The 13,665-nt window shown below is 45.5% G+C and overlaps 1 protein-coding gene across 13 annotated transcripts in view; it reads right to left on the reverse strand.

Annotated features, from left to right (window-relative positions):
• Positions 1–13,665, reverse strand: part of LOC142579306 (protein scribble homolog) — a 180,594-nt gene that overhangs the window by 74,347 nt on the left and 92,582 nt on the right. For all 13 annotated transcript variants that reach the window (XM_075689368.1, XM_075689365.1, XM_075689362.1 and 10 more), the window contains 7 exons: positions 12,064–12,205; positions 11,254–11,375; positions 11,087–11,164; positions 10,342–10,464; positions 9,781–10,050; positions 2,827–2,919; positions 1,888–2,307 (listed from right to left, as the gene is read on the reverse strand). In XM_075689368.1, the coding sequence (XP_075545483.1) occupies positions 1,888–2,307; positions 2,827–2,919; positions 9,781–10,050; positions 10,342–10,464; positions 11,087–11,164; positions 11,254–11,375; positions 12,064–12,205 (1,248 nt within the window). The remainder of the gene's footprint in view (positions 1–1,887; positions 2,308–2,826; positions 2,920–9,780; positions 10,051–10,341; positions 10,465–11,086; positions 11,165–11,253; positions 11,376–12,063; positions 12,206–13,665) is intronic.

Here is a 13,665-nt window from a genome sequence, read left to right on the forward strand (position 1 = left end):
GCAAAATTCCCTGAATGACACAGACCTCCGTTTCATGTTAAGACGGGCTCACACCATGTCGCCCAATGCTGTCACTATCTAGTAAGCATGTTAAAAAAATAAAAAAATGACTTAATCCAGTTTTAATAGTGAGGAGTAGTGTTTATTTAATTCAAAAAACAAAACAGACAGGATGTATTAGTAAAATGCACAGCGAATAATATATATTTGGAAAAAATGGTAAAGCCTATTGCAAATCGAGAACATTCTTAAATACAAATAAAAATAGATGCATACAGAAGCAGATGTTTTTGAATATGAGCTATTTCTATCAATTGATAGCAAGCTCATTGGTATGAGGCCCGAACTTTGTCACAAATGAGATTCTCTCTCAGCGGCTGGAAAGTCAACCACAACTGTTCTGACATACTCTCAGCCTATGCACAACGCCTCAGTGTTGCTTTTCACTGCTTTAAACATTTTATTTTGCTTTGGATGAGCAACACCTGCATCTTGGGGTCAGCCAACACTTTTTTTGTTGAGCTCAAGCTCCTTCAAAAAAGCGGTGGCACGTTTCCTTTCCCGTTCATTCCTAAATGCATAAGTTTTTGCTGTTCTTGTCCTCTTTCCGCCGTGCCTTTGCCCCACGAATTTTTTAAAGCACCCCTTGGTCAGTTTTTTTACAGTCAACATACGTTTCTTCGAACTCCCTAGGGGCAGCAAAAAAAAAAAAATCGGGCTCAAATCGCCACAGGCAAACACAGAAAAGCACGGAAGGCCTTCTATTTGGTACAACGGTGGTCGTACTGTGACAGGAGATGGCGGGTGCACGCGCGTATAAGGAATACATACAGTGTCCAGTGACAATTGCCCCTTCCCACGTTTGTTATGCTTCACCGCAATACTTTCGCGTATGCTTCACCGCGTAACACTGCCGTACTGCGGCTTAGCTGACTTTCGGAAACCGGCTTTACGCAACGCGCCGTGCTTTCCGAACTTCGAAGCCAATCGCGAGCACCACAAAGGAGGAGTCGGTGCCATAGCTGATAGCGGCGAATCTCTTCTATGTAAAACACGGCACAGAACTGCAAGAAGCTTAATAACGAATGTCGAAGCAACTAGGCCTAGCGTTGCCGCAGTGGTGGCTACAGCTGCCAGTGAATCTGCGTACGAGAGCGTCGGTTTGAGGCAGCGAGATAACCAAAATAACGGTGGTGGTGGTGGTATTAATTAATGCCGTTTCGGACCTGCGGTCACGGCAAAAAGCCCGCAAAATCGGATGGCAAAGGGTTCTTGCTTTCGAAACTGCAGACGTTCTTATACATTGACTCTATGGGGTACGTGGTGCCGCCGCGAAGCCGTCCGAATTGTCGGGCATCTCCCAAAAATTGGGAGTCCGGAAAAACGGCCGTTGACTGTACTCCAGCCGACGAGATGGCATCAAAGACAATTTGTTACGATTCCTCTCTGTAACTCGAGCCAGCATTAGCGCAACTTTCGTTCCCTTTAAATAAAATTACAGCTAATTTTCCCTGATATAAGCACACATTCCCCGAGTTTTCCCTGAGTATTTTCAGACTACGCAAAATCTCTGAGAATTCCCGGTTTTCCTGGTTGGTAGACACCTTGGATTGAGAGCACGTATTTACTATGCACACAGTCACCACCTTGATCAAAATGCAACATATGATGCAGGAACTTAATGGAACGACAATATATCAAGTCATAAAGTACATGGGAGCATACAGGCTTTGGACCCATATCATCATGGCAACCAACAAAGCAGCCAGACAGGAAAGCAGAATATCTGGGAATGCATCAACGGGCTACTATACAGCACAGGCAGCTTAACCACATGACAACCCTCAACAGCATTGCACTGTTTTCTTCTTATGCCACCCCATTTACCTTTGTGCCTGCGGGCTGCTTGTCACCAGCAGCTGCGTCATCACCAGCACTTCCCACACTGCTGATGGGTCCGGGCCTCTTGTATCCACCCAGATATGACGGCCGGTTGGCCATGTACGATGAGGAGGAGTACAGACTTCCACCGTATGGCCTACTAGTTGTCGTCGTTGCAGATGTTGTCGTAGCAGTGGGCAGTGATGGCTGCTGCTGGGACCTAGCGTTGGGGTCCCTCAGCACCAGTTCCTCTCTTTGCACGACCAGTCGTACAAAGCGTTCAAGCCCCGTAAGCATGGCCACGGCCTGATCATGCCGCACTCCATCCATGTCAATGCCGTTGATGGAGAGAACACGGTCGCCGACACGCAGCTTGCCATCTCGCGCTGCTGCTCCCCCCTCTGCTATCCGTGATATGAAGATGCCCTGAAGGTGAGTGAAACTTGACTGTAAGCAACCACTGTAATGCCATGTGAAATGTATAAGCTGGTATTGTGTAAGTATTCTAATATATTTGAGTGAGTAGTATTAAACTTTCATCGAGTGATAAGCAGTTGGACCATTAAATTTTGCTTCTGAATTCCTAGCACTTACCTTCACACATTATTTTATAAAGCATGCCATAGCTTGCCCAATACTGATAAAGAAATCAAGGTAAGAAATTAATAGCAGCAATCATGCTCAACACCAAGCAGGCTGTCTATAAGGCCCCTTATAGGTCAATGATGACAACCCTGTACAGGTACATTTCCATACATTTTATCTACTGAAGAAAATAACACGAAATTTTTTACAATGTCAGCAGTTCTTTTGCTTTATGCTTGAGAATTAGAATGAGTTCTGCTAATGTACGACAAAGATGAAAACCAGATTAATGCATAATATCAGCAACCCCCTGATCTGGCCTGACAATGGTGCAGAGAAGAAATGACGTTGAAAACGCACTTGGCTTCCGTCTTTGTATGGTGTTCCTCCTTTGCCTCCAGCTATGCTGAATCCCAGGCCATTGTGGTCCCTAATCAATGTAGTATAGATGATCTGCAAGAAGGGCAAAAAATTAATATTTCATGCTAGTCCTCTAGAGTAGAACACAGTGTGTTACAGTATAGCATGCAATGACAAACATTCCAGAGAGAAAAAAAAAAGAAAGACTACACAGGCCTCGTCACAAGGCAGATGCCAGATAATTTCTTTCTAGGGGTGTGCAAATATTCAAAAATTTCGGATATTATCGAATATTATGTCTTTAATATTCGCATTTGATTCGAAACCTAAGTATTCTAAAATTGTCGAATATTCAGTGGAATACGAATATTCTAAACAAATCGAACACGGTTCTTAGCGTTTGTTTCTACTAATCTAAGAATATGCGCCTGATTTTGTACTGAATTTTGTAATAATTTCGTGCTTCTCGGAAAATTTCTCCTGTAAAGCACGCTTAGCCACCGGATGTCACAGCTTTGCGGAAAAGCCAGCCTCTCAATAGCAAATACCACGGGTTTTTTGATAGTGAGAGAGAGAGAGTAAAACATCTTTATTAAAAATATTTGAATGGCGAGAGCAGTGTGGGAGGAACCCTCAGTCCAGGGTCCCTAAGATGATTCCGGCGATGTTTCGAGCCCGTTGTATCACAGCTCGGAGGACCTCGGGAGGTCCGTGGCGGAGGGCATCGTCCCACAGCTCTTTGTTGTGTAGGGGGCAAAGGAGAGTTGGCAAGGGAGGAAAGAGGTTTTCAGTGCACTCAATCGTGACGTGGAAGATTGTGGGCGAGCTGCCACAGCCAGGGCAACGATCTGCATAACAGTGTGGGTAGAAATTATTGAAAGAGACAAGATTTGAAAAAGCTGCGGTTTGTAACTGGCGTAATGCCACTGCTTCCTCCCGCGAGAAGGATGGTGGTGGTGCGGCGTGGGTGCGACGAATGCGTGTATAATGACAGAGTACCGTATTTATTCGCGTATAACCCGCACCAAAATGTGAAAAAACGCGTTTAAAAAGTGGGGGTGCGGGTTATCTGCGAATTTTTTCCTTGGGAGGGGGGGGGGGGGGTCGGCTTCACCGCAATGTGCGGCGGCCTCCCCGTGTAGTCCGCCATCCCCATCGTCATCGACGCTTGTCAAGCCGATGAAGGGCCAACGAAAGGCCAGCATTGTTGAGCCTCGCGTTAGGCGCTGTTTAGTGTACTTACCCCAGTTTGCACTGTTTGCCTGCTTTGTTTTGGCATCATGAGTGCGACTCGACGGCAGTGTTTCACAGCGAAAGAGAAGCTAAAGATTATAGCCGCTGCCGAAGAAATCGGCAACAGAGCTGCTGCAAGACAGCATGACGTCGACGAGTCGTGCATTCGCGACTGGAGGAAGAAAAAAGAGAGTCTCGAAGCAACGAACCGGAACAGGCGAGCGTTTCGGGGTCCGAAGACTGGCGCGTACCCCCACCTCGAGACGCAGCTTGCGAAGTTCATTGAGGAGCAGAGAAGTCGTGGCCACGCTGTTTCGACTGAGATGGCGCAAATGGAAGCCCTGAAGTTGGCCCGGGAATTGAACATTCCACGTGAGTTTCGTGCAAGCCGTGGATGGCTTCAGCGCTTCATGCGAAGACATGGATTTTCTATGCGGCGGCGAACAACCATGTGCCAGCGGCTTCCTGAAGCCTACGAGGAAAAGTTGTTGAACTTTCAACGATATGTGATCGCACTTCGGAAGGAGCACAGCTATTTGCTGTCTCAGGTGGGAAATGCTGATCAAACACCTGTGTACTTTGAGATGCCAATGGACACGACCATGGAAAAAAAGGGCTCCAAATCAGTCAGCGTGCTGACCGGCGGAAATGCCAAGCTGCGCTGCACAGTCATGCTATGCGCTTTGGCTGACGGCACGAAACTGCGCCCGTGTGTCATTTTCAAACGCAAGACGCTACCTGGCATTCCACTGCCCCCAGGAATCGTTGTGCGTGCGGAAGAAAATTCGTGGATGAACAGTGGCCTAGTCGGTGACTGGCTTCGAGTAATCTGGGAGCGAAGACCAGGTGCCTTGCTGGCACGCCGGTCGATGCTCGTACTAGATTCCTTCAGAGGCCACTGCACTGATGCGGTGAAGGCTCGCCTTGCCGAGACCAGCACCGACCTCGTCATAATACCTGGCGGCATGACGTCCATGCTACAGCCACTCGACGTGTGCCTGAACAAGCCGTTCAAGGCACACGTGAAGCGGCTGTATGCCCAGTGGATGGCCGACGGCATTTACGCCCTCACACCGACGGGACGCGTGCGAAGGCCTGATATTCCATTGCTGTGCCAGTGGATCGTGGATGCGTGGAAAGCGATACCGGCCGATTTGGTGCGCAAAAGCTTAAAAAAATGTGCGATCAGTAATAGTCTGGATGGTTCCGAGGACGACTACGTCTTTGAGAGTGGCGATGAAACCTCGGATGGCAGTAGTGAGAGCGGCGACGATTAAGAATCGGATAACCAGTGACGTGGTGGCGGTCGTTTGAATAAATGTTCTGAAAACGAAATGATCACTGAGTGTGAGTTGCATCTTTCTAGCGCTCATTTTTTTTTTTCAGGTAAACGTGCGGGTTATACGCGAGTTCTTTTTTTTTTTTTTTTTTCCGCCGAGTTCAAAGTTAGGGGTGCGGGTTATACGCAGGGGCGGGTTATACGCGGGTAAATACGGTATGTCTTTGTAACGGAGCAAGGGATCCTCCCACTCTGAACTAGTCGCCTCACCACGCCAAGTCGCCTGGAGGGAAATTTCTCGGGCAATTGTATGTGCACGTTCGTTACCCGGCAGCGAGGTATGACCAGGGGTCCAAAGTAAGTGGATGCGGGGAGGTGTGGTTGGTGTATTTTGCGGGATCTGTTTGAGAATTTGGTGCGCCGCTCTCGGGATGCCATGTCCTGATAGGAACGCCCGGCATGCCTGTTGCGAGTCCGTCAATATATACACTTCCTCAGGAACACGGATGGCGTATCGAATTGCAAGAGCAACACCGAGAATTTCTCCGTAAGCGGCATTTGTTCCGCGCATTGCAGCAGAGTCTCTCAGGGATTCGGTGCCATCCAAAACTACCGAGGTATAGCCCTCTTGACTATGTGATGTGTCCGTGTATAAAGTATGTGTTTCCAGGATGTTTGCAAGCACGCGGCCAATGTATCGTACACAGGCTTTGCGCCGCCCTTTGTCATGCTCGGGGTGCCTATTACGTGGCAATGGATGAATACTTAGTGCTTGGCGTATCGCTCACGACAAGATCGTTGGACGGGTTTCAGACTCAAGGGGTGGGACAGAGTATCCTAGCTGTATGAGAAGATGGCGGCCAGTAGCAGTGAGTAGGAGGCGCTGGTGATGGCTGACCCAATGTGCCTCTAGCAGCTCGCCTAGTGTGTTATGTGTCCCTAAGTTAAGGAGACGGTGTGTGGAAGTATAGTTCGGGAGGCCATGGGCCAGCTTTGTCGCTTTGCGAATCATTGCATCTATGCGAAGTTGTTGTGCTTGGGTCAACCACTGAAATGGGAGATGGTATGTAAGGCGGCTGATCACGCATGCCTCCACCAAGTGCAGCAGGTCCTCTTCTCGAAGGCCCGAGCGCCTGTTGGAGACTTTCTGGATCATGGCCAGAATTTGCTCAATCTGTCTGGATAGAAGGGAAACAGTGTAGTTTGACGTGCCATCCGCTTGGATGTGTAGGCCGAGGATACGAGCACGATTAACCTGTGGTATCGGTGTGCCATCCACGTGCACAGTGATAGGGGGAGTAGAGGAACGGCTCCGGGGGCGAATGATTATGAGCTCCGACTTTTCCGGAGCACATCTTAAGCCGCATTTTCTCGCGTACTCGGAAACTGTATCGACTGCTTGCTGCAGTCGGTCCTGGATGGCTCCGTCCGAACCCCGTGTCAACCAGATAGCAATGTCGTCCGCATAAATAGCGTGGGCGACATCAGGGACCTGGTCGAGTAGCCGGGGGAGCCCTGCGAGCGCGATATTGAATAGAGTAGGGGAAAGAACTGAGCCCTGGGGTGTCCCACGTCCTACAAGGCGAATCGTACCGGATCGATGCGGTCCCATTCCTACGGTGGCTGTGCGATCTCGAAGAAATGCGCGGATATAGTTGTACATACGAATTCCACAGTGTGAATGTGCAACACTGCGAAGGATGAGGTCATGTTCAACATTATTGAATGCTCCTTTTAGGTCTAAGGCGATGAGTGCTCTCGTTTGGGCGGACGACGGAGGTCCTATGACTTCCTCCCGCAATTGTAAAAGCACATCTTTGGCAGACAGATGAGCCCGATATCCGAATTGAGAGTTAGAAAAGCATCATTTTTCTTCGAGGAAGGGCTGCAGATGCCGCAAGAGTACATGCTCCATGAGCTTACCAATGCAGGATGTTAGGGAGATGGGTCGTAATTTTTCAACCTTAACGGGCTTGCCTGGTTTAGGGATCAGCACGGCGTGTCGCCCTGCTTGGGGAAGCATGCCCTTGCGCCAGCAATCATTGAAGATATGGGTGAGGTGGTTAATATCCGCGTCACTGAGGTTACGAAGGGTGGCGAATGGGACGTGGTCGGCTCCCGGTGCCGTGTTGCGGCGTAGGTTTTGTAGGACCACCCGCACCTCGTCAGATGTGATGTCTGCATCGAGCAATTCGTTCGCCTCGCCTACATAAGGATAGTCAGGGTACTGCGGCGGCGGGCCTGTGGGTATGAAATGCTTCTCTAGCTAGTGCACTCTCTTGCAGAGCCACCCACAATCCTGAGCTTATTTCTTGAAAGCAAATTCGATGAGTGACGGCTGGCACTCTATCAAATGCCTATGAGTTTACACACATTTGATGTGGCATGATAAGGCACAGGTTGGCGAGAACGAACAGCTAGTGAGAATTACTAAATTTTTCAAGTTAACACAAGTGAAATCTTTCAGTATAACAGCTTACTAGTCTAATTCTTTTACCACAGACAGTGTAATTGCTACGTTCCACGACGTTAAGACAACGCAACTTGATAATAAATCTATGTGCAAACCATTATTCAATATTCTATTAAATATTCGAAGCTAAGTATCCATATTTGATTCGTACTGTATTTACCTGAATGTAACGTGCACCATTTTTCATAGAAAATGGGTCTGAATATTGCCTGTGCGTTACCATCTGATATGAAATCAAAACCACGGTCACAATGCAAGCAACATTATAGCGTTAGAGCAGTCAAATTCAGGGTCATCGCCATCACAAAATGCCGACAGAGCAAGATTTTGTGAAGGTTGCTGTCGCCATAGTTAATATGAACAACCAAAGAGGAAAAGCTCAATGAGAGCAGCATTCCGGGCAAGTTGGTAATCCATTGCTTAAATGATATTGCGCGACATAAAAACGACACGGACGTGAAAGAAGACGCTTGGTGTGTCGTCTTCTTTCACGTCCGTGTCGTTTTTATGTCGCGCAATATCATTTAAGCAAAGGAAAAGCTCCCCATAGTGGCCGTGCATTGGAATTGGCAACCACAAGAGCACCGCCATGTTGCTACTCTGTGCAGATGCCGAGGCACAGACGACGAGATTCGGTCCAGACGAGATGCACAATCAATGCAATCTCAACCCTCTATCAGTATGGTAGCGCCATCTAGTACAGGTGCCTAAAAACGCATCCTTTCATGCACCGTAAATTTTACAGATAAATTTTCTAAATAGCTATCTAACTTTCTGAAAATTATATAGAACAAACTTTACATGTTGTCCATTATTACATGTTACGTATTATTGCTTATTTGTGCATAATATTTCGAGTATTTTTAGCATTACAATAATGACTGGTAGCAACATGGCGGCATCTTAGAGATTGCCACTTTATTCTCTCAGCTTTTCCCCTAGATTTAGTATACTAATTTTAGTGCTGTCGGTTCATTTTGCGCTTGACTACGATTTTGAGCGGTACTTTCAGCCAATAACTTTCGGAAATACTATCACTTTCGTGAGATTTCGCACGATTCGGCAATGGATGCGCTGGTGTAATCGGCCGCCAGCGTTTTTGACGCTGTGCCATGCTCGCTATCTGCGCACAGTGCCAGGAATGCTGTTGGATGCATACTTCGACAAGTCTGATGCAGTTTCACAAAAGTGATATTAGTAGCTCTAAAAGTCGTCGCTTGAGAATACCGTCCCTGTACACATGGTATCTATGGCCAAGAAAACACAAATTGTGGTGATGATGATGATGATGTGTCACTTTTATTATGAAATCTCATTTTTAAAAATCTGCTTCCCTTCAGCGAAGATAAATACTGCAAGTCTCATTTTTTAAAAAGTTGCGAATGTGGGGACATGTTATACTTTTATTTTATAAGTCGGGCGTGTGTTACATTTAGGTGCATCTAACATTTAGGTACACTTTTATTTTCTTACTTTACAACAACGTAAAATGGCTGCATGTTAGAATCATGTAAATACAGTATTAGGAGGTTTTGATATTCAGACACCCCTACTTTTTTCTATCCTCTGCCATCCACAAGATGAGCAAAGATGCAATTGCGCCAACAATAAGGCATAGTGTTTCAATGGTACTGGCTTAAATTAAGGGATTATGCAGAAACTCTTCTGACGACAAACGTTATGACCCTGCAAGTAGGGTTGGGCAGAAGTTTTCTTGTACTTCCACAACATCACAAAGAGAAAGCTGTCCCTTGTGGTGTAAATGTGACACATTGGCAACTTGTTAAATGACTGAATAAAACTGCAAACCTCTGTGTCACAGATCACTTTCAAAATACGGCACCATACAGACAGCCTCTCTAACCCTCTTTAGGATCATATCCACGAAGACAGCAAGGTTTTTCAAACAGTCTGCAGCACAAGACATCCAAACAAGATGTCTGCAACCGTACTCAGGCATCGCCCCTACCTCTCGTTTGGTCTCAAAGTCCGGCTCAGGTGTGCGTGGCTCTGGTGTCGTAGGGAGTGAGCGCAGGTCACCATCTCCCTGCGGCAAGGGAGCCAGCAGGTTCTGGGGTCCTCCACTGGCAGCAGGCTGTCGGACCCTCTGCTGGGGCACTGATACAGGAGATGTTCTCGAAGAAGGAAGGGGCTCTTCCTCCAAAGTACGAAGAGGCTCAGAGTGCACCTGCTGCAGTGGCACCTTGGGCGGTACTGCTGCAGCTGTCACTGGCTCCCTCTGGTAGAAGGAGCACATGAAAAAATGAGAAGCATGAGGCGCAAATCACAGTGAGCTCGTATAAGCCTAGACTTTTGCATATGGGCACTGCTTTCGTTGGAAATGAAGTAGGGCATGCGAATGACATTCAGTCCATTTATGACCTATCTACGGCAAGGAAGACTGGATACACAATTCTTCATGAATACCACACAATTTTATACATACTTTATATATCTGCTGACAGGCATGTAGTAGGGCATTTCTTTTAGAGCACTGTTAGACGCGTGCACTAGAAAAACTATTTCTTACCGCCAAGGAAGATGTGGGTCGCTGAACTTCTCGTGCTATAAGCAGGGAGATCTTGTTTCCTGCTGCCTTGAGTGTATTCACAGCCTCGTAATGATCAATGTCCACCACAGATGCATTGTTCACCTAAGTGTACAAGAAAAATGACAATGTCAGCCACTGCAGGTGCTCTAAATAGCAAGTAAAATGTCAAAGAACTGTCAGTAACTATCTTGCGTGCATGTTAGTAACACACTTGTTAATTGATGACTAATAGATTTATATTACTCCACAAATGTGTACCAAAGAGGCAATAACAGTCATTGTTTAGATTGAACTTGGATAGCACAAATTTTTTGTCAAGCTTCTGTGCTTCACGCTTTAGTAGTTTCCCACACTCGTTAATAATACAATCAGCCTGCCCAGCCACAAAAGACAACAGTATATTCTATTGCATAATGTATCACTACACATACTCCAATCTATTATGCTTAATGCAAAAAATTTTGCCAATGAAAAAAGTGCAAGCAAGATATAAAATTAGTTGCACTGCTAAAACATAAATGCATCACTGTAAAAACATTCATGGTTCAATTTAAAGGCTTCCTTTAGTTATCAAGACTAACCTCAGCATAACTTTGAACTTACAAAGTCAGAACAACTTTATCTGCCAAGGCTCGCACATATGTTAGCTAAGCTCCTGTTTTCAATAGTGACAACTTAAGTTCTCAAAGACACCAACATATGCTACATTAAATTTATTACTTACAGAGAGAATCTTGTCGCCGACTCTCAGCCCTGCCCGTTCCGCTGGTCCCCCTTCGGTTATCTTAGAAATAAATATACCCTGAAATGCAAGACAAGACATTCACATTCCAAGTGCACATCAAAAAGGTGCAGTTTCAAATAAAGGCAGCAGTAACCTGTGACACCAACCTCATCATCCCCTTTGAACGGTGTCGAATTTTTCCCACCAGCCACACTCAGCCCAAGACCTAAAGCATTCCTTTCCACGCATATCCTCATGTGCTCCTCCACAACTGCAGCGGGTGCGACACCTACATAAATGCGGATATTGAACATTGCGACAGCTAGAAATGACCTAGGAACAGTCTTATAAAAAAGAAGAAATAAAATAATAATAATAAAGAAAAGAGCCAACGGTGGTGTGTGTGTCCACAGTTTCCATTTCTAGTACAGTAAACCCTCATTGTAACAAAATTTGTTTTGTATGAAGTATTGCTCTTACAAAGTCTATTGGTTTTCCATGTTACTATGACTCTCCTACACCTCCTCCACTTTTAACGAAACACCGCAGTAACGAAGTCAATTACAATGAAGTTACAATGAAGGTTTACTGTATATACCAGGAAGAATTGCTGGACAATGCTCTCAGTTGCCTGCATTGCTTACATCTTTCAGTCACAAGCTTGTGGCATATCAGTACGACAAAATCCCCCTTTAACTACTTGAAACTTGATGGCAGGTTTACACATCCATTTTTATTGAAACTTTCAAATTTCCTCAATCACAACCTGTCAGCAAACAGCACTGCTATGGCAAAATGCTATAAATTTATTTACATAGTTTAAACAATCGATGGCTAGATTGATTGAAGTTTTGACTTCCTTAAACTGGGGTTCAACCATTGGTTGGCACTTATCCTGCATGCGATTCGGCACATTCACACATATTGCCTCATCAAGATGGCATAAACACTACATGACACTTGCACATCGCCCTTACTTTCTCCAAACGATGTGTTTGCCCCATCCATGTCTGATTCAGAATCAATTGCTTGGCGCTCTTGTGGTGGTGAAGGCGGAGGCGGTGGCAATGGTTCTTCGCCTTCTGGCCTATGAAGGGCTTGCATCAATATGGATGCCACCTAGGAAAGAGAACTTTCTTATTTTTCAAAGACAGCATTTGTTGTAAAAAACTGGAATGTTTTAGTAGCCAGCCTGAATCTTTTGAGGATTTGAAACATTTGAACTCTCACTTCTGTGGTCAGAAGAGCATCACGGTAGATTCGACATCAATAAGCCCTTACAACATCCTCACACTAAAAGCACAGTATGCATAAAGCTCAACATAGGCAAATGCTTATTCAAGCAAAATGCACGAAAAACACTAGAACTTGCATACAGCAGCCATTGACAAAAGGAATTGCTAAATTATTATATGCATAATAAGCTTTACAGCAGTTCCATTTTCATACTACATATTAATGTGTGTCTCACAGCAGATTCTTAATGATCGATAGCAATGTTGCCTATTAGCAAATAAGTTTTTATGCTCAGGTTTCCCTGAACAATTGGGAGCCCGGGTTTCAGCAAGCTACTTGATGTACTGTTGGTCTGAACTGTGTACGGCTTGAGGTTTGCGAACAAATTTGTGCATAAAGAACAAAGTAAGGCCTAACTTTTCAATAAGGTATGTTAGATTTTCTTAGCATACATGATAAGTTTTAGAAATTTAGAGTTAGCATGCACATATTTTGCAATGGCTTCATAGAATAATGATACCAGAGCTCTGGCAGCGGGCTCGACCAGTCGATGAACCAGTGGGAAAGATGTTTAACAAATGACAATAAACAGGGTTAGCATGTTAACCTTATTATGATATTGATAGTGCATGTGCGGCTCACAACGGAAATACAAGACAATCGTGCAGATATCTTGCACTGTGAGAATCGGTGAATGTGAGGCTTCTTTTGATACAGATTCTTATGTTAGTGCTGAATGTGTTGATGTGTGATGCTATCTTAAAAAACACTACATAACATGTAGATTCTTATGTTGAAGCAATAAACAAGCAGGAATTATTTTGCAAGCAGGGGTCTATGTAATGAAAAATATGAAATTGAGCTCTGAACATTTAATGAGTAAATGTCTTTTAGGATTGCACTGAGCTATATACAGACACCTTGTGATGTATAAAGTAGCGCCACTAAGTAAGTGCTACCTCCTTTACACCTCGACGCTAACGTCAGCTGTTGTTCGTGCTTTCCCTCTCCATGCCTCAGCTGTGTGAGACACCCCCACTAGCTAGTTGGCAAGACACCAATGCCAATACTTTGACTCAAAGAAGCTATAAGGCCAGGTGCAAATGCTACAGCTGACTGTAGTGGGATCAACCCAGTTACGCCTTTGATTGCACTGCCTTCACAATAGACCAGCGATAAAAACCATATTAAAGCTCTTTTGACACACACACACAAAAAGAAAAGGGGAGGGGCACGATTCCTTCACCTGGATTACAAAACTACCATGTGACAAGTTTGTCATGCCCTACGAGCTGATTTAAACCTGCACGCTGCTTACAAGTTTAAGGGGGGACGCGGGGATC

The sequence above is a fragment of the Dermacentor variabilis genome, chromosome 4 (genome assembly GCF_050947875.1).
Source record: "Dermacentor variabilis isolate Ectoservices chromosome 4, ASM5094787v1, whole genome shotgun sequence".
Taxonomy (NCBI): domain Eukaryota; kingdom Metazoa; phylum Arthropoda; class Arachnida; order Ixodida; family Ixodidae; genus Dermacentor; species Dermacentor variabilis.